Source organism: Hemiscyllium ocellatum, chromosome 4, assembly GCF_020745735.1.
Source record: "Hemiscyllium ocellatum isolate sHemOce1 chromosome 4, sHemOce1.pat.X.cur, whole genome shotgun sequence".
NCBI classification, from domain to species: domain Eukaryota; kingdom Metazoa; phylum Chordata; class Chondrichthyes; order Orectolobiformes; family Hemiscylliidae; genus Hemiscyllium; species Hemiscyllium ocellatum.
In genome coordinates this window covers 67,088,989-67,115,969 of record NC_083404.1, presented here as the reverse complement: position 1 = coordinate 67,115,969, position 26,981 = coordinate 67,088,989, and the positions used below count along the sequence as shown (strand labels likewise).

The 26,981-nt window shown below is 39.9% G+C and overlaps 1 protein-coding gene across 3 annotated transcripts in view; it reads right to left on the bottom strand.

Annotated features, from left to right (window-relative positions):
• Positions 1–519: 519 nt before the first annotated feature.
• LOC132813993 (frizzled-6-like) overlaps positions 520–26,981 on the bottom strand; it is a 48,698-nt gene continuing 22,236 nt past the window's right edge. For all 3 annotated transcript variants that reach the window (XM_060823335.1, XM_060823329.1, XM_060823327.1), the window contains exons 3-7: positions 18,161–18,357; positions 11,080–12,097; positions 6,964–7,112; positions 5,349–5,777; positions 520–1,260 (exon numbers count right to left, since the gene is read on the bottom strand). In XM_060823335.1, coding sequence (XP_060679318.1) covers positions 1,098–1,260; positions 5,349–5,777; positions 6,964–7,112; positions 11,080–12,097; positions 18,161–18,357 — 1,956 coding nt within the window. In that variant the 3' untranslated portion in view covers positions 520–1,097. The remainder of the gene's footprint in view (positions 1,261–5,348; positions 5,778–6,963; positions 7,113–11,079; positions 12,098–18,160; positions 18,358–26,981) is intronic.

Here is a 26,981-nt window from a genome sequence, read left to right as displayed (position 1 = left end):
AAATGAATTCCTTCTGCATCAACTCCTAAGCCTCATCAATCTTCCTAACGTACAGTATTGCAGTGCCTACAATATTCCAGATGAGGCCTAAGTAACGTGGTTAGGATAATCTCCTTGCTTTTGTCCTCTGTCTCTATTGATAAAGCTAAGTATCCACCTGCCCTTATAACAGACTTCTAAACTCGCCATATTACACATTCAAAAGATGTAAATACACTCCCAGGTCTCTCTGCTTCTTCCTTCAATCTGCATAAAGTATCCACAATCCTGCTGAGTCAACTACCTCAATTGTGCAAATTATTGGAACAAATAAACAACAGTGGTAATAGTAGCTACTAAGGGAGTGTTACAGGAGAAAGTGAGGACTGCAGATGCTGGAGATCAGAGCTGAAAATGTGTTGCTGGAAAAGCGCAGCAGGTTAGGCAGCATCCACGGAACAGGAGATTCGACGTTTCGGGCATAAGCCCTTCCTGAAGAAGGGCTTATGCCCGATATGTCGAATCTCCTGTTCCATGGATGCTGCCTGACCTGCTGCGCTTTTCCAGCAACACATTTCCAGCAAGGGAGTGTTACACCCTACTTATCATTATTTCAAGGTGAACAAGCGATTTCATACATACACACTACTATGTAAGGTAAAATAACATTATAAATGAGCATACAATTGAACAGAAAGAAGATACCACAAAGAAACACTGCTGTCACTGCCTACTTTACAAGGTATAAAGACACAATATTGACCAAACTCAATTTCTACCCCTCCCACCCCCATAAACACTAATATAAAACTATCTACAAATGGAGAGTTATCACATGATATTTTACAGAATCAGAAAAAAAGAAATTGCCTGGGAAGTATAAAAAAGGTTCCTCTGATACTTGTAGTAAGTTGGACTTTCAGATTAGTTCTCAAGTTCAAACTATTTAAGACTTATCTGTAGTGCATTTAAATTTTCTCCCTAAAACTAAAGAAAAAAAAGTAACTAGCTCACAAAATGACATGCTACAGATGCCGTTTTCACAAAGCATAGGCTATAGTCCAAATGCCAAGACATGGAAAGCCACCAAATATAATCAATCTAACACGGTCAGGCATTTAGTCACCATTCTCAGAGTCTTCAAACTTGGTGATATCTGGCAATGCATGCACGAGAAGAGAAGCAGGGCTCTTGCTGCTACTGGCCCGTGGATTGTGGGGCACGAGGACAAAATTAGATTGTACTGTCTGTTCTTCAGCATAGTCGTCTCTTGGTGTTAATCTGTTTTCAAAAACAAACAAACAAACAAACAAACAGTCATTAATTATATAGTAAACGATCTCCCATGGAGTTACATGAAGAATCAAAATGCAGTCTTAAGGTGAAGCAAATTAAGGAGAGCAGAGTGTAATTGGAAAGCCGTTATAAAATTACATATGCTGTTACATTAAAACAAAGATACTGAGTTCCGGAACAGAGAAAGACAGTTCTCTGGAACCAACATTACCTTTAAACAGTGTGAATTTGAGGCATTCCAGATTGTAATGCAGAACACAGGACAATAGTGTGAATAAGAACAGAAAATATTGGAATAGCTCAGGTCAAGCAACATGTGCGAACTGAGAAACTGAGCTGTTTTCAGGATAATGACTTGCCATTCAGAAGTCAGAAATGTAACAAGTCACCTGTGTACCCGCTTGTGTGTGTAGGCTGGAGCAGGATGGGAGAAAAACAGAAGTGACAGGATGGAAAATAGGAGAGTTGGTGATTCTTGACTAAGGGACAATTAAGTCCAAAACAGAACAAATAAAGAAACCAAAGATATATCTTCATGAGGTGTGGACAGCAGAAAGATGAACCAATTATTTTTGAAACTAAAAACAAGTTTCTGACAGTAGTAAAACCAAATGCAGTGAAAGAGGAAAACAAAATGAGGACAGAGATTATGGGCTGAAATTGAGCCCACAAGGCTGGACAGTGACTAACCGAAAGGTGACATGATGTATTTTGATCTCTTTGATGTTTAATAACATTACTATTGCTGAATCCCTAACTATCAACATTCTATGGATTACAATTGACCAGAAACTGAACTGAAAACCATACAAACACTGTGCTTACAGCAGCTATTCAGAGGCTAGGAGTTCTGAAGCAAGTAACTCACAGCCTGACTCTCCTAACCGGTTTGTCATCAACAAGGCAAAGTCAGCAGTTTGATAGAGGAATGCAGTGTCAACACGCATTACCATCTAGAACAAGGAAACTCTTTGATCAGAAACCTTCAAGCACCTTCAGTGCTCACTCTCTTCAACACGATAGCGTGTACCATCTACAAGCTGCACTGCAGCAAATCTCTAAGGCTCTTTAGACAGCATCTTGCAAACCTCTACACTGAGGAGGATAAGGACAGCATTTGCTTGGCACTACTAGGTGCAAATTCCCCTTGAAGAAACTCACCGTCCAGACTTGGAAACAGATTACTGCTCCTTCACTGTCAAGGAGTCAAAATCCTGGAACTCCCTTACCAGTATCTGCAACTGATGGACTGCAGATATTCAAGTTTGCAGCTCACCACTACTATCTCAAGGAGAAGTAAAGATGGACAATAAATGCTGGCCTAGCCAATGAAGCCCACGTTCTCCCTGAACTAAAAATACTATCAAAATTGTGGGTGCAGAAGAATTTAGAAACATTTTGTGCCTCAACCTGAAGTCTGTGGGCAACACTGCCAGAAACCCAAGGATTTCTTCATATAAAATAGTAACATATTATTTAGCAAAATCTAGTTTCAGGCTTAAGAGTTTTGATCCATCTTACAAAATCAAATCGCATTATCTCCAAGGCGCATTTCGAACATTCCATTTGTTGACCAGAATATGTCTGAACCTGTTAATGTAGCTTATTTCATCACTTGTGCTGGTGCAAACTTTATGTACTGACATGAAAGCAGAGAACAACTCCTTCCAACAGCATCTTCCAAACCCCGACTTCTACCATTTAACAAAGGGCAGGAGACACATCCCCTCAAAGCTACACACTATCCTGACTTAAACTAATGATGCCATTTCTTCACTGTCATTGTGTCAAAAGCCTGGAAGCTCCTTCCAAATAGAACTGTGTATTACACGTGGACTGCAACAGTTCAAGAAGATGGTTTAACAACACCTATTCATGGGCAATAAATAAGGGCCTCGCAACTGACACTCAAATCCAGGAACAAAATCAAAAAGGATACTAATGTCTTTAGGCCAATTTCATGTTATACATGAGAGTAAATAATGCAATTACAATGTTTAAAATACATTTGGATAGATACATACATAGGAAAGATTTGGAGAGATATAGGCCAGGTGTAGGCCAGTTTACTTTGGAATTACGTTTTGTATGGACTGGTTGTACCGAAGTGTCTGTTTCCGTGCTATATGGCTACGCATGTGTGCGCGCGCACACACACACACACACACACACACACACACACACACACACTTGAATTGTGCTACAAAGTACTTGTACTCCAAGATACCATGATTAAATGAATTCTTCATTCACTTATTTTTAAGCAGTACAGTATACTTTGTACTGTGGCTTAATTCAAATTACTGACTAAATTTATTTAAAGAAAAAAGATTGCTTCAAACTAACACAGACAAGATGATTGATGTGGGCTATGCCTCCTAACTACACAAATAAATCCTCGCATTTCCTTACACAATACAGCTGGGGGATAAAACTGACCTTATGATTTTTATTTGCCAAGCAGCAGGCAACATAAGAAGCAGAGACAGATAAGTCTATTTTGAAGTGTCTTTAATAGATAGCTCAAAAGCTGCAGGAGTGTTTTCTGTCTGAGAAAAGCAAATAATTTCAAAACATCAACTTTACCAACACCTTCCATCCCGACCTCAAATTCACCTGGACTGTCTCAGACTCCTCCCTCCCCTTCCTAGACCTTTCCATTTCTATCTCGGGCGACCGACTCAACACAGACATCTACTATAAACCGACTGACTCCCACAGCTATCTGGACTACACCTCCTCCCACCCTGCCCCCTGTAAAACCTCCATCCCATATTCCCAATTCCTTCGTCTCCGCCGCATCTGCTCCCAGGAGGAACAGTTCCAATACTGTACAGCCCAGATGCCTCCTTCTTCAAGGACCGCAGATTCCCCCCAGACGTGATCGACGATGCCCTCCACCGCATCTCCTCCACTTCCCGCTCCTCCGCCCTTGAGCCCCGCCCCTCCAACCGCCACCAAGACAGAACCCCACTGGTTCTCACCCACCACCCCACCAACCTCCGTATACAGCGTATCATCCGCTGTCATTTCCGCCAACTCCAAACGGACCCCACCACCAGGGATATATTTCCCTCCCCTCCCCTATCAGCGTTCCGCAAAGACCACTCCCTTCGTGACTCCCTCGTCAGGTCCATACCCCCCACCAACCCAACCTCCACTCCCGGCACCTTCCCCTGCAACCGCAGGAAATGCAAAACTTGCACCCACACCTCCTCCCTTACTTCTCTCCAAGGCCCCAAGGGATCCTTCCATATCCGCCACAAATTCACCTGCACCTCCACACACATCATCTATTGCATCCGCTGCACCTGATGTGGCCTCCTCTATATTGGGGAGACGGGCCACCTACTTGCAGAACGCTTCAGGGAACACCTCTGGGACGCCCGGACCAACCAACCCAACCACCCCGTGGCTCAACACTTTAACTCTCCCTCCCACTCCACCGAAGACATGCAGGTCCTTGGACTCCTCCATCGCCAGAACATAACACGATGGTTGGAGGAAGAGCGCCTCATCTTGCGCCTGGGAACCCTCCAACCACAAGGGATGAACTCAGATTTCTCCAGTTTCCTCATTTCCCCTCCCCCCACCTTGTCTCAGTCGATTCCCTTGAACTCAGCACCGCCCTCCTAACCTGCAATCCTCTTCCTGACCTCTCCGTCCCCACCCCACTCCGGCCTATCACCCTCACCTTGACCTCCTTCCACCTATCACATCTCCATCGCCCCTCCCCCAAGTCCCTCCTCTCGACCTTTTATCTTAGCCTGCCTGGCACCCTCTCCTCATTCCTGATGAAGAGCTCTGGCCCGAAACGTCGAATTTCCTGTTCCTTGGATGCTGCCTGACCTGCTGTGCTTTAACCAGCAACACATTTTCAGCTCTTAGAGAGGATTGCCTACTGATCAACGCAAGTGAGTGCAAACCCTTACAAAATGAGAAGTCATTTTGGAATAAGATTTTTCCCCATAAGGTTGAATGCCCACCTTGCTAATAACTTAAAGCAAGTTCCACTGCATTTTACAACCCTCATCAAAATCATTAAACTACACAGTAAACCACGAGTTTCTTACCGTCCATCTGGAACACGCTGCAAGCCTTCAGACTGGTTGCTTACTCTGCCAGATACACTTCCTCCTTTACTCCTTTTCTCTGAAAGGTCAGTAGTCACCCCGTGTCCAGATAAACTGAGAGAAACTTGTTCCCCGGTGGATGCGTTCAATGCAGTCGCGATAGCAGGGAGGAAAGCATCATGCTCACTGATTTCAAGGAAAGGTTTAGCCTCAGAAAATGTTGCTTCACCAAATGATTCGTGATTGGTTGCAGGCAAAGTTGATGTCCCATGATTTGCCATGCCGGTAGTAGATGTCCCCATGGATTTAGAGATTACCCTGAGTTTATGGGAACTTGATTTGTGCTTCTTCTTGTGCTGAACTTTAGAATTGTGCTTCAGGAAAAATTCACAGGACTCCTGCAGCACTCTCCGACTTTCGGTAATAGGGCTAAGAAGATGGGAGAAAAAGAATATTCAGAAAAAAATCCGACTAATCGCTGAAATTTTCACTTTTAATATTTGCTGTGGACAGGATAGTATGGTTCTGGACTAGGAATCCTGAGGTCAAGATTCAAATGCCAACATATACCCTGTATCGATAAAGGGAATTCAATAAATTTGTGGTCTAACCACAGAAATAACGACTATGAAAAATCTGGATTGATTTAACAAAGACAATTTAGTAGCATTCTTCAACTCCTTTAACAGTAATAAAACTATCCCTAAGAATAAATGTGGTACATAATGTAACATATGGCATTTAGCATGCTTGTTTTCATTGCTCAGCCCATCGCAATTAGGAGTTGGAAAGTCATGTTGAAGTTGGACAGAACATTGGTGAGGCATCTTCTGGAGTACTGTGCCCAGTTATAGGCAGGATATTAAGCTGGAGAGAGTTCAGAAGAGATTTACCATGATGGTGCCAGGTATGGAAGGTTTGAGTTATAAAGAAAGGCTGGATAGTCTTGGAGTTCTTTCACTGGAGCATAGAAGGTTGAGAGGTGGCCTTATATAAATTTATGAGGGGTGTCGATAGGGTTAGTAATGGGTGTCTTTTCCCTAGGATGTGGGATTTCAAGACACATTTTAAGGAGAGATATGAGAGAGAGAGAGAGAGAGAGAGAGAGAGAGAGAGAGAGAGAGAGAGAGAGAGAGAGATATTTAAAAAGACAATGGTTTTTTTTTTACACAGAGGGTGGTTTGCATGTGGAATAATCTTCTGATGAAGTGGTGGACGTGGGCATAATTGCAACTTTTAAAAGACATTTGGATAAGTATATGAATAGGAAAGGTTTGCAGGGATATGGACTAGGAGTAGTAATATGGAACTAGTTTAGCTTGGGATTAAGTTTGATATGGACTAGTTGGACCGAAAGGCCTGTCTCCGTGCTGTATTACTCTATGTTAATGCCATTTTGAAACTGATTTATGCTCAAAAACAACCTTCTCCCTCACACAGGGGAAATGTCTAGTTTCTCCCAGATACTTCCCATGGCTGAACACCAATCTCTGCATTTTGCTCTTTAAGTCCCCAGCATCTGCAAAATATCTCCTTCCCTTCTGGTACTACCCACACAGAATCTGCCTCATTTAATGGGAGTATTCTTAAAGAAGAAATTGAAAGTTGGTCTTACTCTCGCTTGTGGGCACTGTGAAAAAAATTGGCCCATTCAGAACATGTTTTTCTACTGCCAACCCAGAAAACTGCTGGTATACCAACAATTAGAGTCATCAAGTATTTCATCATAAAAAGTGACAGGTCCGGCCTGATCAAGGTTTCCACCTATATAAAAATAAACAAGCGGAACAAATTAATGCATTAAATTACTGCCCAGTAGGCAATGTAAGCAAAACTATGTACCATGATGCGAATGGAACAGGTCTTAATTAAGTTTACAAAGTGTAATTTATTATTTATCTGTAGAAAATATCCTCTCATTGTTCATTGTACAAGTAAGCTACACACAATGTATTGTGAATATCAGACACTGGAGTTTCTGTGCAGATTCTTCCTATTTTCTTCAGAAAGCTTTAAAGTAATTTTGAGAAATGGCAAAACTAGCTGTTTGTACATTCCTCCAGGACTTCCTTGAGATGGAAAATTATTACTTTATTAGTGCTTCATAAACTAAAGTTGTTGTTGCTGTCAAAGAGATAAATGGCAGACAGATGGAAATCACCTCAATCCTTTTGGGAAATTCTAGCCCCAGGTCTCTGTGGCAGCTCCAAAGAAAATGGTTGACAATTCTCACAAACCTGGACACATAATCAGTAGACAGACTAGAATATGTTAGTTACAGTAATGAAATTAGCAGTCTAAAATAGCAAGCTTAATCTCTTAGGTTTTGTTTTTCTCTTCTAATCCTTTGACCTTCATGTACTGTACATAAAAGTTGATCTGATGTAAAAGTTGACCCCCTATTTTTGGCCAAAAATCTGGAATTTTTCATATATCTAATGCAAAACGTTGATCCTAGTTCTTCACAGATAACAGACCAACATTTATGAGTCAAGGTATTATCCTGCACATAAACGTTACGATAAGGAAATTAATTTTTTTTGTACTGTTGTCTTTCAATGTACAATTCACATCAATTTAGCGCAAAAGTTTAAGACACATCAGGTCAGAGACAGGTAACAACCTCCCTTTTCGTGTGCAGCTCAGCTGAGTTCAGTTTCCCTGTAGCACTCATGGAATACGGTCATATACCTAGCAGAACTGTGTGATTTTGCAGGATTTTAACAAACTTTTATATTTGACATGTTTAGTTTAAGATTAGATTCCCTACTGTGTGGAAACAGGTCCTTTGGCCCAATCAGTCCACACTGACTCTCCAAGGAGTAACCCACCCAGCCCGCCCCATTTCCCTCTAACTAATGTACCTAATTTTTTTTTTAGATTAGATTAGACTTAGTGTGGAAACAGGCCCTTCGGCCCAACAAGCCCACACCGACCCGCCGAAGCGCAACCCACCCATACATTTACCCCTTACCTAACACTACGGGCAATTTAGCTTGACCAATTCACCTGACCCGCACATCTTTGTGACTGTGGGAGGAAACCGGAGCACCCAGAGGAAACCCACGCAGACACGGGGAGAACGTGCAAACTCCACACAGTCAGTCGCCTGAGTCAGGAATTGAACCCGGGTCTACAGGCGCTGTGAGGCAGCAGTGCTAATTGTAATTTAAAGCCACATTATATTTCTACTTCAATTTTTATATGTATAAATAAAAGACTACTAATTCATTTTTGTTTCTATTGTCTTTATCTGGTGATTAGCTCACTTTCCTGTGTTTTACTTTTATTTGCTTAGAGACCAGTTGGGCTTCTGCTGCTCATACGGTATTTTGGACTGTAGCATGAATTTCAGCCCCTCAAAAGTAGTATTCCTGTAATGCTGACCCAATAAATTTAGCCTTAAAAAATGATCTAATAAATCTTTACTCAGCGAGTCGTGAGTTCATGGAATGCCCTGCCAGTAACAGTGGTGGACTCTCCCTCTTTATAGGCATTTAAACGGGCATTGGATAGGCATATGGAGGAAAGTGGGCTAGTGTAGGTTAGGTGGGCTTGGATCGGCGCAAAATCGAGGGCCGAAGGGCCTGTACTGCGCTGTATTTTTCTATGTTCTAAAATTTGACTTTTACATGAGTACACACGATAGTTATCGCAAAGTAATTTGACACCTTTTTAAAAAGTGGTAAATTTGTTGCACAAAAAGCACAATGTTAAATGGCAAGAACTGAAAAGTGCCCAAGGTGACCACCAACCCCTTTCCCACCCCATGGAGTCAGCAGCGTTCTCGCCTCTAGAATTAAAATGGCCTTTTCTTTTGTGGAAAATTACTGTATAGCAAGTTGCTGGCAGGCCATATAGTTGCGGATCATAAAAATGACACTGGAGCACTATCAGCACAAAACTAACTAGGTGGTGATCATTTTTACTTTTGGCTCCAGGTATGCTAAGGCCCAATAGTAAAGTCACAATCTAAGCCTAAGCCTTAGCGTAAGCCTATCTCAGAAAGTAATGCAGGTAGACCCTGGATAAAAACAAGGACCTTTTACACCTCTAGAATACGGTCATATCTTGCATACCTCTGCCAAACAGTTATTTGAATATTTATGTCATTTTTAAATATGAAAAGCTTAACTGAATCCAAACATTCCAAAATAATCCCCAAGTATAAAATAAAATTATGTTGGCACTAACACTTGTTTAAAGAGCTGTAACTGAAAATTAGCTTTTAATTGCCTCAGCAACCTCGGAAATATAGTGAAAGAAAGCAGAATTCTGTGTAATTAAAATGTTAGAAATATAGTTTCTAACAAAATAATCTAAGCACTATATAATATAAAAATAAATATTTTCTTATATAGAAGTTCAGTTTGTGAAATATGACTTGCAGTTAAACATGGCACAATACTTACCACTGAAAATTCACATGGACAAGTCCATATTAATTTAAATAAATATTTAGCAAACTACATTCCAAACATAACTGACACTTGTCAGTTTAAAAATCTGATTGCAAATACAAATTGCATAGTTTAAAATTTGATTTGCATCCATCTCCATAACATACAAGCATATAAAACCGTAAATGTGCGCGGCCATCACAACTATTCCTACATTCCTGAAGAAACATGACAGATTATTTCCATATCCAAGATGGCTTGCACAAAAAGGTGGTAAAATCCTGATGAGGCTCCATTTGATAATCAGGATTTAATTAAGAATTCCAAATTGCTGTTCAGGTACCACATTATGCCGTAGTACACTGGGACTAAAACAATTCAAAGTTCTCTGTAATAACAAAACTAACTACTGAAGATGAATGTTAAGTGTGCCATAGTACCTACCCCTCTACTCAATGTATGCTAATGTCTTGACTCTTGCTGTTTTGTACAAAACCAAAAGAACAAGAGAAGTTGGTAAAAGAATAAATATATCTGAATCAAATGATGAAGGCATGTCAAGTAATCCAAAACTGTCACTTACTTCAACTACAAACTATAATTAGAATGCTGCAACACAGTGGTGCCTACCCTGCATTTCCCCAATGCTTGCCTCTGTATGTACATTTTGAAAGAAGACTTGCATTTACATAGTGCCTTATCACTGCATGATGTTCCAAAGTATTTCACAGTCAGTAATGTGCTTTTGAAGGTTACTCACTTTTGTAATGTAGGAAACACAGTGTCACAAACAGCAAAGTGCTACATACCAGATGATCCATGTTTTTAAAATGTTGATTGAGGGAGAAGATGTAGCCGAGACACTAGGAATACATTTCCTGATCAAATGCTAAACAATGCAACGGGATCCAACTGAAAGGGCAGCATAGAGGTCAAGTTAATGTCCCATCTGAAAGATGGCAATTCTGACAGCGTAACACTCCCTTTGTACTGCACTGGAGCACAGCCTAGATTTTTGGATTAGGACAATGTTATGATTCCGAGTTGAAGATACTACCAACTGAGCAATGGCAGACAAGTCCTGAAGAAAATGTACCATGAACATGCTTTATAGATTGAATTTAGCCTGTAGAACTTGTGAATATGCCATTGGTAACTGGCCACCTAGCTGCCATCTTAATACGCATCAATGTCAGAACTAAAAATCTCAATTACTAACTGTTCACTGAATACAGAAATATAAATTTACTGAAAATAATAATGTGCAATGAATTACAACAAGAACTTAAAAGTATAAACAACATGCCAAAATATGTACTTTCTGAATGTACCTGATTGGGGCATGGGATAGGATAATCTTGACAGTAATCATGAACCCATGTTGTTTCCCAAGTTGTCCGAAGGGTTTGCTCATAAATATAGCATCCCAGAAGCCCAACTAGAGGCACCAAGTACAGGCCGCTAAAAACTCCAATTCGAATCATGAATTTCTTCAGCTTCTCTTGATTTCGTCCATCATGTTGGATCACCTGTCGCACGTGATTCAAGGAAATAATCCCTGCCAACAGAAGGGACAATCCCACCACCACACAGAGGCACAATGGCGTCAAGATAAAATAACGCAAAGCATTCAAGTCATACAACCCAACAAAGCACACACCACTGATATTGTCGCCTTCCACTTTGTTCAAGGCAAGCAGCATTATTGTGAATATCCCAGGTATTCCCCAGGCAACAGAATGGTACCACAATGCTTTCTGTTCAATAGCTTCACAACTCCACTTCAGTCCTGCTGCTAGAAACCATGTTATGGTTAGGATTACCCACCAAACAGTACCTGCCATAGTAAAGAAATATAATAACATGAAAAGGATGGTACACCCTTTGCTCTGTGCTCCTATGACAACTGTTTCCATGGATCCCAGCTTTTCATCTGCCTTGTTGCATACTATATTATTACCAGCAACAAAACCTACAAAATACATTAGAGATACTATGCTGTAACATACTGCATAGAAAATGATTGGCCGCTCAGGATACCGAAATCTTCGAACATCGATAAGGAAAGTCAGGAATGTAAAGAGAGTTGCACATAGACAAAAGATGGAAACAACTCCAATGAAACATTTAGCAAAGCTTAGTTCATCCTCTTTGAAGTACATGTTGGGGCATGGTGGCAAACAGTCATCTACACCAAGAAATGAACTGCCATGTCCAGTAGGGGTCTTCAGGGGCCGTGGACACCAAAACCCATAATCTTTCACAATTGTTTGCGAAGTCTCCTCTGTTATCGATCTTGAGGTTGGAGTTACTGCTGAAGACTGCTGGCCATCAACACAATCTTCTAACCTTAAAATAAAAATTCATATCAAACTCCTCTGAAAGATCAGGTTAAAACTCAAATAATGCTCATTTTCTAATGTATCAGCAGAAGTATTATACACTTTTCTATTTTGTACCTATTTTAGTTACTCCTCAAACTGACTATTCCTGTTGAGATGATGAGAAACCACCTTGTTATCGAATTGATATTTTTAATTCTATACAGTCATTACCCCAAACAGACAAATTTTACATTTGTAGTGCAATTTAACTTTCCTTTACCCAAGGTCTCACTAGTCAGAAAAGCTGACAATAAAAACTGACCAGACTGAAATCAGATAATATGATTCCTTCATGGAGCAAGCTGCAACTCTGATTATCAACAATCCAGCAGTTTATATACTGTACTTCTGTTTCAAGTCTATAGTAAATGCAAAGCCAACTCAATCCTATTGCAATATAATCCAAATTGAATATATTTAATGTAGTATATCATTATTTGTCTCCTTTTATTTTTACAAAGTGACATTCAGAACAGTATTTGACCTTAACAAAGCTTGGAGGCTTAACAACACTTTCCAAATTCAAGACTGCTATACGCTAGAAAGAGAAGGGCAACAGATATACAGGAACACTATCACCTGCAGGTTCTCCCACAGATGACTCATCTCCCTGACTTGGAAATGCCTTAAGAGTAGGTATACAGTGAGATGGAGGGCATGTAACTAAGGCAGTACATTAATCAAGAGTGACTTTAATCTTCACGTAGATGGGATAGTCAGATTAGGAGGCCGTAAGGAAGAATTTGTAGAATGTAATCTGAAGTTTCCTAGAATAATATGTTATAGATCCAACCAGGGATCAGGCTACTTTGGATCTGGTGAGGTGTAATCAGGCACGTTCAATAAACGATAGCAGAATAAAAGATCCCTTTGGAAACACTGATCACAACATGTTAGAATCTAGCATTCTGTTTGAAAAGGAGGAACTTGGACCAGAAACAGAAACATTGTGCTAAACCTAAATAGTCATAATTACAAAGGATAAGGGCAGAATTGGCTCAAGTGACTGGGGAAGGAGCTTTTCAGCAAAAAGGTTGAGGGCCAATGTCAGATGCTTAAGGAAACAGTTCATGGCTCACAGCAAAAGACACATTCCAGTGAAGAAGAATTCTACAAATGGGATAAGCCAACCATAGTTAACCAGGGAAGTTAACAATTGAAAGAAAAAAAACATACAATGTGGTAAAGTTTAGTAATAAACCAGAGGATTGGGCAAGTTTAAAAAAACCAATAAAAGACAACCAAAACATTAATAAAAAGGGAGAAAATAAGCTTTTTGAGGGTAGACATGCAAGTAATATCAAGATGGACTGTAAGAGTTTCTAGAAATATAAGGAAGAGAGAAGCCAAAGTGAACATTAGCTCCTTAGAGAAGGATAAATAATAATGGGGAAGCAAAAATGGCACAGCAGTTACAAAAATACTTTTTATCAACCTTCACATAGAAGACGCTTACAGGATTCCAAAATTATGAAATATTGAAGAAGGAAATGGACAGGAAATAAACACAATAATCATCACCAAAAGAAAATTGACTAGGGAAACTATTGAGGCTAAAGACTGAAAAGTTGCTGCAATTTGAATGGGATGCATCCCAGGATTTAAAATTAAGTAGCTGCAGAGATAGTGAATGCATTGGTAATAATCTTCTAGGAATCCTGAGATTCTGTAACTGTCCCAGAGGACTGGACAACTACCAGTGCAACACATTTATTTAAAAAGGGAAAAGGAGCCAAAAGTTCACTTGATGTCTGTTATTATGAAAACGCTAGAGTATATTATGAAGAAAGTAACAGCAGAACATTCAAAAATGCATAATATGTGACCGTGCCTTCATGAAGGGGAATATTATGACTGAATACTAGAATTCTATCAGGTGGTAACAAGCAGGATATATAAATGAAAAACAATGTATGTAACATATTTGGATTTTCAGTAAGCTTTTGATAAGGTACAACATGTCAGGCTCTTGATAAGAGCCTGTGATGTTGGAAGTAGTTGAAAGATTATGGGTTTTGGTGTCCATGAATAGAGGATTGGCTGATAGAAGACAGAGTTGGGATAAGGGGTGCATTTTCAGACTGGCAACTTGTACCTAGGAATGCCACAAGGATAAGTGCTGGGGCCATAACTGTTTACATATACATTAACGACTTGGATATGAAAAGTGACTTTCCTAAAGCTGAGTTTGTGGATGATACAAAATAGACGGGAAGGGAAACAGTGAAGATGATACAAAGCCTGCAGAGGTATATTGATAGGTAAAGGGAATGGGCAAAAACTTGACGGATGGAATATAATGTAATGTTAGGCATTTTTGCAGAAAAATAGTCAAATGTTATTTAAATAGAAAACAATTGTAGAAAGCTACAGAACAGAGAGATTTGAAAGTCCTCCTCCATGAATCAGAAAAAGCCAACATCCAAATTCAGTGAGTAATAGGGATGACAAATAGAATGTCAGCTTTTATTTCAAAGGGAATGCAATATAAAATTATTGAGTTTTGCTAAAACCCTTACAAGGCAAAGTTCAGACCACAACTTGAATACTGCAAATACTTTTGGGCCCCTTATCGAAGGTAAGATACACTGACATTGGAGGTAGTCCAGCAAAAAAGAAGGTTCTTGAAGCTGATACCAGGTATGGGTGAAACGGTCTTACAAGGAGAGTTTGAGTAGATTTGGCCTGTACTCTTTGAAGCTTCGTATGATGAGACGCAACTTTATTGAAGCATACAATATTCTTAGGGACTTGTCAGGGTAGATGTGGAAAGGTTGTTTCCCCTTGTGGGACAGTCTAGGAAAGAGGGCATAACCTCACAATAAGGGTCACACGTTAGAGAGAGAGAGAGAGAGAGAGAGAGAATTTCTTCTTTCAGGGCTGTGAATCTATAGAACCTTTAATAACAGAAGGCTGTTCATAGAATTCTAGAATCCCCAGTGTGGAAACAGGCCATTTGGTCCAACAAGTCCACATCAACTCTCCCAAAAGCGCTCCACCCAGACCCATCCTCCGAACCTATCCGTGCAACCCTGCATTTCCTGTGGCTAATGCACCTAACCTACACATTTCTGCACACAATCAGCAATTTATCCTGGCCAATTAACCTAACTTGCACATGTTTGGACTGTTGAAGTTGGGTCATTAAGTATATTCAAGACAGAGATATTCAGATTTTTAGTCAGCAAGCAATGAAAGGTTATGGGAAAAAGGCAAAAAAGTGGAGTTGAGGATTATTAGATCTGCCATGATCTCATGGAATTCTAGAGCAGATTCGATGGGCTGAAATGTCTACTTCTGCTGCTATGTCTTGTGATCTGATACTTCTGGTCTTATATCCACTGTTCCTTCAGTGTTGCTGGGTCAAAGTCCTGGAATTCCTTCTTCAACAGCATTGTGAGTTTACCTAAACCAAAAGGATTCCTGAAGGGCTCATGCCCGAAACGTCAATTCTCCTGCTCCTTGGATGTTGCCTGACCTGCTGTGCTTTTCCAGCAACACATTTTCAGCTCTAAACCAAAATGATTGCAAAGGATCAAAGTGACAGTTCATTACCACTTTTTCCAAGGGTGATAGTCACAGGTGAGGTGCCAGAAGACTGGAGGTTGGCAAATGTGGTACCACAGAAGGGCAGTAAAGACAAGCCAGGGAACTATAGACCGGTGAGCCTGACCTCGGTGGTGGGCAAGTTGTTGGAGGGAATCCTGAGGGACAGGATGTGCATGTATTTGGAAAGGCAAGGACTGATTCGGGATAGTCAACATGGCTTTGTGCGTGGGAAATCATGTCTCACAAACTTGATTGAGTTTTTTGAAGTTACAAAGAGGACTGATGAGGGCAGGGCAGTAGATGTGATCTATATGGACTTCAGTAAGGTGTTCGACAAGGGAGACTGTTTCGCAAGGGTAGATCTCATGGAATACAGGAAGAACTAGCCATTTGGATATAGAACTGGCTCAAAGGTAGAAGACAGAGGGTGGTGGTGGAGGGTTGTTTTTCAGACTGGAGGCCTGTGACCAATGGAGTGCCACAAGGATCGGTGCTGGGTCCTCTACTTTTTGTCATTTACACAAATGATTTGGATGCGAGCATAAGAGGTACAGTTAGTAAGTTTGCAGATGACACCAAGATTGGAGGTGTAGTGGATAGCAAAGAGGGTTACCTCAGATTACAATAGGATCTGAACCAGATGAGCCAGTGGGCTGAGAAGTGGCAGATGGAGTTTAATTCAGATAAATGCGAGGTGCTGCATTTTGGGAAAGCAAATCTTAGCAGGACTTATACACTTAATGGTAAGGTCTTCAGGAGTGTTGCTGAACAAAGAGACCTTGGAGTGCAGGTTCATAGCTCCTTGAAAGTGGAGTCACAGGTAGATAGGATAGTGAAGGCGGCGTTTGGTATGCTTTCCTTTATTGGTCAGAACATTGAGTACAGGAGTTGGGAGGTCATGTTGTGGTTGTACAGGACATTGGTTAGGTACGTGTATGGAATGAGCTGCCAGAGGATGTGGTGGAGGCTGGTACAATTGCAACACTTAAAAGGCACCTGGATGGGTCTATGAATAGGAAGGGTTTGGAGGGATATGGGCTCGCTGCTGGCAGGTGGGACTAGATTGGGTTGGGATATCTGGTCGGCATGGATGGGTTGGACCGAAGGGTCTGTTTCCATGCTGTACATCTCTATGACTCTATGACTAGGAATGGGCAACAAGTACTGGCCTAGCCCAGTTACTTAGACCTCCAAATAAAGAATAAACGCATTTCAAGGTGACAAAAAAAACTCACAAAATTGGAGGTGTGATGGATTGCGAATGGATATATCAGAGTGCAGTACTGTGACAGATTCTTATTATTTTTTTTTGGAATCCGTGTGTGGTGGTAAGGACAGCATTGGCTGCCCAATTTTGATTGCCATTTCGAAGGCGATAGTTGACCTATCTTATACTGCTGCAAACCATTTGGTACAGAGAGAACCAAGTGCCATTACAGAGAGAATTAGGAACGTAGCAACACTGCAGGAATTGAGATAAAATTCTAAGTCAGAATAGTTTGAGGTGAACTTGCAATCAATGGTGTTCCTATACATAGCATTTACAAGGACAAGGGCAGCCTAAGAGTCACAGGTTTAGGAAGGAGTTTTGTTGTTGGCTTGGAATATTGCTGCTGCATCTTATATACAGGACTACTGCTAATGTGACCAAATGGTTAATGGAGTGAATTTTGAAGCTTAGTACATTGGGTGATAGATGAATCAAGCAGATTGCTTTATTTGGATGCGGAACTTCTGTAGCAATGTGCTGGAACTGAGATGATTTTTTTCTAAGAAACACAATCATCTTCCTTTGTGCTAGTTATAAATCCAAACAAGGGAGAGTTTCCACCCTAATACCCTTTGAAATCAGTTTGCCTATCTATTTTTGATACCATACTCAGCCAAATGATGCGTCATTTGCCATTAGCTGGTAAGTAAACAATGACAGACCCTGGTAAGGAAACAGTGAGAGTCAAGGAGAAATGAGCATTAAATGAGGTTCAGTAGGCAAGGCTTGAGGGAACTGAATGCAGGAAGCAAGTTCAAGGAGAATATAAAGATGCACTGGAGGTGACAAAGTTTGGATGACTGTATCTGCTGCAATGGTGCTGCAGATACAGGCAGGTGATATTCCAGAGGTAGATACAGATGGCTTGGTGATGAACTACAACTTTGAAGACCAAGCAGGGAATCAGGTTTAAACTGAAATTAAAAAAACATGCAAATCCAAATGCAGAAACCATAAAGAAGAGGATCAAACATGATTGAAAAAAAAAGATCAACATGCCTGTTGCGGTCTTCCAATTCGTTTTCATCTTTCATTATTTTGTATTTCCAGCATTCATTTTCATTTAAACTACTAAATTTTACATTTTTGGTGTCATTCAATACAGTTCACAATGAAACAGCTTCCATTGTAAAGATTTGCATCTTATTCCCTCTCCATCAGAAAGATCCACCACACAATCTAGATTGATACTAAAGTTAATTCTCTTACTGATCACACTGCAACCCATCTGGCCATGCAATCCCAAATGTCTCAATGAGTTTTTCACAATCCTGAAGAACTTCCTCACAAAGCTTTCTACAAGGAGGGACGATCTGCAGATCTTCCATACAAGCTGGCACAAATGCACTGCACAGGAACGTTTTCACATTTGGGGAGCATCGCAGATTCATAAGTGGAAGAAAAGGCTGCAGAGGAGAAAAGAAAAATTACTCTATTATGGTCAATGATATGTGACCCAATTTCAACTCATTTCCTCCTGGATCGCATCACAACAATGTCAATTGAAACAATAAAAATGATCAGACAAAACACAAAATAATAATTTCTGCCCTTCAGTACTGGTTTAGTGGGGACTCAAAACAACTCTATCTTTAGATTCTACTTCAGACCCTTGCATACCAGACATGGAACGGAATGCTTTCCCCCAGCCATTTGCTTGATATGAAGTGTGTGCAAGTGGAAGCCTCATTCTCTCTTGAAAAGTGTTTCAGTGTTTAATTTATTAAGGGCCCTAATACACAGGTACAAGACTACAGGCTTAGAAAGAAAAATAAATCTCTTTGTATGGGTAATAGGAAACATACCTACACTTGGCACCTTGGCCTCCATCAAATGCTGGAAGCAAAAAGGAACAGGACTGGCAGCTCAATGTTCTGGGGTACAGATGCTATAGAAAGGATAGGAGGGGTGGCAAGAAAACAGGTGGAAGTGCCAACTTTAATAAGGGAAAATATCATGTCAGTACTTAGAAAGGATATTTTTGAGGGTCTTCCAGTGAGACTATATGGGTGGAACTGAGAAATAAGAAGGGGGTAATTAGTAGTAGTAGTCAGAGACAATTTGAGGAGGAAATATATCAGGTTATCACAGATAGCTCTAAGAATAGTAGTGTTGCAATAATAGGAGTTTTTTAAACTTTTCAAACATAGACTAGGACTGCCATAGTATTATGGGTTTGGATGGGAATGAATTTGTGAAGTGTCTTCAGAAAATCTCTCCAAAATGGTCCTACTAGAAAAGGATCAAAACTCAACCTCCTCTTGGGAAATAAGACAGTTCAAGTGACTGAAGTGTTAATGGGGGATCATTTTGGGTATAATAACCATAATTTTATCAGTTTTAAAATAGTTATGGAAAAGGATAGGTCTGGTCCACAAGTCAAAGTTTTAAATTGCAGCAAGGATAACTTTGATGCTATTGGACAGGAACTTCCAAAAGTTAATTGGAGAGACTGTTTACAGTTAAAGAGAGGCTTTCAAAAAAGTGAGATAACAGGCCAACATGTTTCTGTTAGTGAGAAGGGCAAGGCTGGCAAGAGTAGGGAACCAATGACTAGAGACATTGAGGATCTGGTCAAGAAAAAGAAGGAAGCATATATCAGATAAAGGCAGCTGGGGTCAAGTGAATCCTTTGAAGAGTATAGAGAGTATAGGAGTACACTTAAAAGGGAAATCAGCAGGGCAAAAAAGGGTAATGAGATAGTGTTAGAAGATAAGGTAGATGAGAATCCAAAGAGATTCTACAAGTATATTAAGGGCAACAAAACAACGAGGAAGAGAATGGGGTCTTTCATTGAGGTCTGAAGGGCCTGTACTGAGCTGTCATGTCCTGAAGATCAATGAGGTCATCTATGTGTGGAGCCACGGGAGGTGGGTGAGATTCTAAATGAATACTTCTCATCAGTACTTACAGTGGAGAAAGATATGGAAGTAGGGAGTTTCGGGAAATGAACAGCAATATCTTGAAAACAGTTTACATTACAGAAAGGGAAGTGTTGGAGGTCTTAACATGCTAAAAAGATAGATAAATCCCCACAACCTGATCAAGTGTTTCCTAGGACATTGTGGGAAGGTAGGAAAGAAATTGTGGGGGCCCTAGTAGATATATCTGTATCAACGACAGTCACAGAAAGGTGCCAGAAGACTGGAGTCTAATGATATGCCATTATTTATGAAAGGCTGCAAGGAAAAGTCAAGGAATTACAGACCGGTGAGCCTAATGTCAGTGACAGGTTGGAAGGGATTCTGAGTGATAGGATCTATATGCATTTGGTAAAGTAAGAACTGCTTAGGGATAGTCAGCATGGTTTTGTACATGGCAAATTGAGTCTCTCAAAATTTGGGGGTAAAAAATGAGGTCTGCAGATGCTGGAGATCACAGTTGAAAATGTGTTGCTGGTTAAAGCACAGCAGGTTAGGCAGCATCCAAGGAATAGGAAATTCATGCCAAAATTTGGTTGAGTTTTTTGAAGAGGTGACCAAGAAGACAGCTGAAGGTAGAGTGAAAGACATTGTATACATGGACTTTAGCTAAGTTTAACATGATAGCCTGGTTAAGGAGGTTAGATCACATGGGATCCAGGGACAATGAGCCAATTGGATACAAAATCGGCTTGACAGTGGGTGACGTAGAATTGTGATAGAGGCTTATTGTTCAGACAGGAGGCCTGTGACCAGCGGTGCGCTGCAAAGATTGTTTCTGGATCCACTGTTGTTCATCATTTATATAAACAATCTGCACGAGAACTTAGGTATGCAGGTGACACCAAAATTGGTGATATAGTAGACAGTGAAGAAGGTTATCTAAGAGTACAATGGGATCTTGATCGAATATGCTTATGGGCCAAGGAGCGGCAAAAGAAGCTTAAGTCAAATGAATGCAAGGTGTTTCATTTTGGCATGACAAACTAGGACAGGGCTTACATAGTAAGACCCTGGAAAGTATTGTTGCACAGCAAGACCTAGAGGTGCAGATACATTCTTCCTTGAAAGTGGTATCAAGGTAGAGAGGCTGGTGAAGGCGGAGTTTGGCGTGCTTGCCGTCCTCAGAGTCAATAAAGTACGGCACTGGAGAAAGCACAGCAGGTCAGGCAGCATCTGAGGAGCTTAACCTTCGTTAGTCAGAGCATTCAGTACAAGAGTTGGGACATCATATTACAGCTGTACAAGACATAGGTAAGACCACATTTGGAAGACTGCATATAATTCTGGTCACCCTGCAATAGGAAGGAGTGCAAAAATGAATAACAAGCATGTTACAGAGACTGGAAAGCTTGAGTTTTAAGGGGAGGCTAGGAGATTTTTCCATGGAGGCAGCAGAGTGTGCCTTTATAGAGGTTTACAAAATCATGACAGGCGTAGATAAGGTGACTTGCCAACGTCTTTTCCCCAGGGTAGGGATGTCCAAAACTAGAGTGCATAGATTTAAAGTGAGAGGGGAAAGATTTAAAAGTGATCCGAGGGACAGCTTTTTCACTCAGAGGGTGGTGTACATATGGAACAAGCTGCTGGGAAAGTTGTAGAGGCAGGTACAATTACAACAATTAGAACATTTAAAAGACATTTGGATAGGTACATGGATAGGAAAGGTTTAGAGGGAAATGGACTAAATGCAGGCAAATGGGACCAGTTCAGTTTGAGGAAATCTGGTCGACATGGACAAGTTGAGCTGAAGGGCAGGTTTTCATGTTAATGGCTGTGAAATAAAAAGTAAACTCTGAAAAACTACATAAAACTCCTGCTCTGCTAGTTGGCGGTAACTAAGCAATTTGAATTATGTCACACACTTCTCAATCCAACGAGTTCACTTTTCCTGAATTTGTATCTTGCCAAATTCATGGCTATGCATGTTAATACTTAATATCAAAAAAAGTTTCCAGATCCAACTTCTAATCCAGGAATCATAGGAAACAGTCTACTCTTCTCTGAATGAATTTAAAATGGCAGTAGAAGTGCAAAATGATCAATTATGCAGGGTGTACAATATTGATGTAAGAAGGAACTTAGAGATGGAGATTGATGGCAGTCACTAAATACGATTTGTTGAACATTTTTACTCAAATGTCTGTTGTCACTTTATCAATAACATCATTCCACTAGCTTTTACTGAAGAGACATTGGACAAATCAGGGTTGTTTGCCTTACCGGAGAGGTGATTGGGGCGGGGGGACGCAGGCAGAGACACAATTAAGATGTTTAAAATTACGAGGGGCATAGATAGAACAGACAGGAAGAAGCTTTTTCTCTTGGAGGGAACAATAATCAGGGGTCATGGATTTGGGAGACTGGTTACCAAGGTTAGATTTCATGAAATACAGGGAGAACTAGCCATTTGGATACAGAACTGGTTCAAAGGTAGAAGACAGAGGGTGATGGTAGAGGGTTGTTTTTCAGATTGGAGGCCTGTGACCAGTGGAGTGCCACAAGGATCAGTGCTAGGTCCACTACTTTTCGTTATTTACATAAATAACTTGGATGTGAGCTTGAGAAGTATAGTTAGTAGGTTTACAATTGACACCAAAATTGGAGGTGCAGCGGACAGCGAAGGTGGTTACCTTAGATTACAATGTGATCTTGATCAGATGGGCCAATGGGCTGAGAAGTGGCAGATGGAGTTTAATTTAGATAAATGTTAAGGTTCTACATTTTGGGAAAGCAAACCTTAGCAGGACTTATACACTTAATGGTAAGGTCCTCAGGAGTGTTGCTGAACAATGAGACCTTGGAGTGCAGGTTCATAGCTACTTGAAAGCAGAGTCACAGTTACGTAGGATAGTGAAGGTGGTGTTTGGTATGCTTTCCTTTATTGGTCAGAGTATTGAATACAGGAGTTGGGAGGTCATGTTGCAGCTGTGCAGGACATTGTTAGGCCACTTTTGGAATATTGCTTGCAATTCTGGTCTCCGTCTAATCAGAAGGATGTTGCGAAACTTGAAAGGGTTCAGAAAAGATTTACAAGGATGTTGCCAGAGTTGGAGGATTTAAACTATAGGGAGAGGCTGAATAGGCTAGGGCTGTTTCCCTGGAGTGTGGAGGCAGAGGGGTGACCATATAGAGGTTTATAAAATCATGAGGGGCATGGATAGGATGAATAGGCAAGGTCTTTTCCCTGGGCTGGGGGAGTCCAGAACTAAAGGGCATAGGTTTGGGGTGAGAGGAGAAAGATACAAGAGAGATCTAAGGGGCAACTTTTTCACACAGAGGGTGGTACGTGTATGGAATGAGCTGCCAGAGGAACTGTTAGAGGCTAGTACAATTGCAACATTTAAAAGACATTTGGATGGGTATATGAATAGGAAGGCTTTCGAGGGATATGGGCTGGGTGCTGGCAGGTGGGACTAGATTGTGCCGGGATTTCTGGTCGGCATGGATCAGTTGGACCGAAGGGTCTGTTTCCATGCTGTACTTTTCTCTAACTCTGAGATGTGAGCAAAACCTTTTTCATCCAAAGATTGGCGAACAGCCCTAGCCTATTTAACCTCTCACTATAGTTCAAATCCTCCAACCCTGGCAACATCCTGGTAAATCTTTTCTGAACCCTTTCAAGGAATCTGGAAATCATTGCCCGTAAATTGTGCACTTGTAATGCCAAGGCATACAAGGCTATAGGCCAAGTGCCATAAAATTGAATTCAAATAATAAGGTTTTTTTTAAAAATCAGTGCAGATGTGATAAGCCGAAGAGCCTTTTTCTGCACTCATTTTTCCTTTGCTTTTATGCATTTTGGTATTATTTATAATAGGCAATCTTAAAGCAATTTGGGAAGCAATGACATAATAGGCTCAATTTTAACTTGACCAAAACCCATTCACTTATAGAGTTAAAAATCAGGTCAGAGTTAAAGTTGGCTCAGGCACAGGAATTCCTCTGTAAGATAAGCAGAAGGGTGAGAAGACACAGCCACAAACAGGAAGGTACAATTACACAATGACAAGTTTGTTACTACATGCTCCATCATAAGACAAATGTAGGAATTTCTAATAGAAAAGTTACCATAAAATTGTAACAAAAGCATAACAGGCTAAAAGTTTAGTTTTGCAGACACAGCTTGAATTCTTGTAGCAAGATGTCCCAGGGTGCTTGAGAAGTACACACAAATGCACAAGTTGATATTACTGCATTGAGAGCCATTGGTCTTAAAGAGCATTTCAAGGCAAATTCTGGTTTTAGTCGATAAAAAGTGGGGCAACAAGTCAATCAGCAGAATTTTACCAGTGTTCGGACATTATATTTTAGCTATTTCTGTCTGAAAACTGTAAACATGCAGCTCAGCTCATGATCTATTCCCCTCGTAGAATCAAATGAAAACCAATACACACCACTATCATGTCCTGAAACTGTATAGGCCCTGTTAAAAATTAAATTCCAGTTTCAAATTTATTCAATTAATCTCAGCAGTCCACATGAGATGCATAATTACGTGAGATTGTTAATAGAAATGTTACTTTAAAGAATGCTAATAGATATCAATTACAGCTGAAATTGTCATGCAAGATACAAAGTAGAAGCTCCAAAAGTTCAAATTATTACTGCTATTATTAAACATTTAAACCACTATTCTGTGAAATGTAGGCCCATGTTCTTCTACTCTTGTCAGAAGTGAAACATTAACTAATGCATGAAACATTGAGAGATTTGATAACCATCACTTTGCCACCAGGGGCAGAACAGGCATTCCGTACATCCTTCCTGCATGGCTAAGAGGAAAACATGTATTGTTCACAAGCAGCAGCTTGACACTCCCAGATTACGAATCAAAGAATAGCACTGTTTTAAAAATAAACACATTTGATTTTTAATTTCAAAGGTTTTACAGTTAACTTCAGTGAAACCTCTGCATGTCCTATTTAAATACAGTAAGTGTACTAAAGAACATGTTTCTTAATCATATACATTTCAACTAACACATTAAAAGTTGTGACAAGGTGTCTTATTACAGATACATGCCCTTGCAAAACTCAGTGTGCCTGCTGTGACTTGTGTGAATATGTCTGAAGTCATACTTTCACCCTAGTCAGGGAGAATACTGAATATGTAAACACTGGTAACAGTCTCAAAAGTCAACTTATCTTTGGAAAAAACAAGACAAGGAAAATTTCTGGAAATTAAGTGGATTCATACTTCTGCATTAATAAAACCGATGGAATTTTGTTTGTGCTTTAGGATTATAGTTTCCAATGATAATTTCCAGAAGGCCACAACTATAGCTTAAAAAAGGGATATTCATTATTCAAAAGCCTACGATTAAACTTAATTGTTACTAGCATTATTCAAAATTGTAAACAATGTGAATACAAAAACTTTACTTCTTAGAATGAATCTATAATTCACTCATCTATAAATGCTGATTGAAAATAAATGAGCATTTGAGACATGTGATGTGATAAAAGCTTTAACAAGAGAATGTTAAAAACCAGGATAGAACTAAAAATTGTACATCAGCAGCAAAACAATTGATTGTCCTATATGTTGAACATTGGTGCAGAATGCAGCTCAGGTACTTTTGAAGAGGATTAGGGTTGTAAGAAACATTTGTATGTCTACATGTTATAACAAACTGCTTCTCCCAAGAAAGGTTGTTATTGCTACACTGACACATCCCTCAGAGCATTTTTTTTTCTTAATTTCATAGATGATATAAAGGATAAGCCTCAACTCGAAAAGCAGATTCATGCCTGAATTAGTCCAATTTAGCCAGGAATACTCAAATTTATTCAAACCTGGAAAAAGGAAGCTGGAGCAAAGTAACAACTATTTTAAAAAAGGGCTTTCTGGAATTCTATTTCTTGTGAAATCTAATAAGCTGAGAACCAACCTGGGAACAGCTGACTTTATATCTAATATTGTGCAATTTAGTAGTCAGAATTTATATTACAACTAAGTATTCTTGTGAAGAATGATCATAATATGATTTCCATAATAAGTTTGAAAGTAATGTGGCTAAAAATGGAATTAGGATCTTAAGATAAACAAAGTCAATCAATGAGACAAAAGGGAGAAGTGATACATTTTAAAAAAATCTTGCTCATGCGATGTGAATGCACGGAAAGGCCAATATTTATTGTGCATCCTTCTTGAGCCACAGCACCATATGTATTGTTACTATTAGCTATGATCACTGATCCTTGATCAAGTCGGGGTGGCTGTCTTAGATTGGGAATTTGATCCAAAAAAATGACTGTAGTCAACAAATAGTACATACTTGAAGAAATAATTCATAATTCTTTACCAGTTCCTTTAAAGAATAAGAACTCCACTGAAAAAAAATACATCTAGGCTACTTAGATAAGTGAAGGATAATTTAAAATGAAATAAGGGTCTTATAACAATGTCAAAGAGGGTACTAAACCTGAAGATTGGAGATGTTTTTAAAAAACTTAGCAATAAAGAAACAATTAATAGAGAGAATAAAAATAAGTGAGCTAGCAAGAAACATAAAAGGCTGCATATAGTGGAAATACAAGAAAGTGCACACATCACCTTGAACTACTGCAAAAAGGCACGCTATATGATTCTTAAGCGATCGGTAAGCAACAACCAGTCTCAAAGATGGTGCTGCCACAGGTTCTGAGGAAATAGTTTGCTGCAGAGGTTATGTTCTATATAAGACCCAAGATAACCACTCTTGTTGACATTTCTTACAGATGTTAAAATTCCCATTGATTCACAGACTGAAATCTTGAATATATTATACACCAATTATAAAATTGCAGTAAAGTGATCATTTTTCAATTACATTTTAAGTTGCAGCATTGCTTGTATGTTCATTATAATAAAAAGTATACCTACTAGAAATTCAGGAGAATTGAGTGTGATTAACTTGAATTATTATTAGTAAGGAAACAGTACTGCACAAGTGTTTGGGACAGCATGGTGGCTCAATGATTAGCACTGCTGTATCACACTACCAGGGACCTCAGTTCGCTTCACCCTTGCGTGACTGTCCGTAAGGAGTTTGCATGTTCTCCCTGTGTCTGCATGGGTTTCCTCTGAGTGCTCCAGGTTTTTCTCTCGGTCTAACGATATGCAGG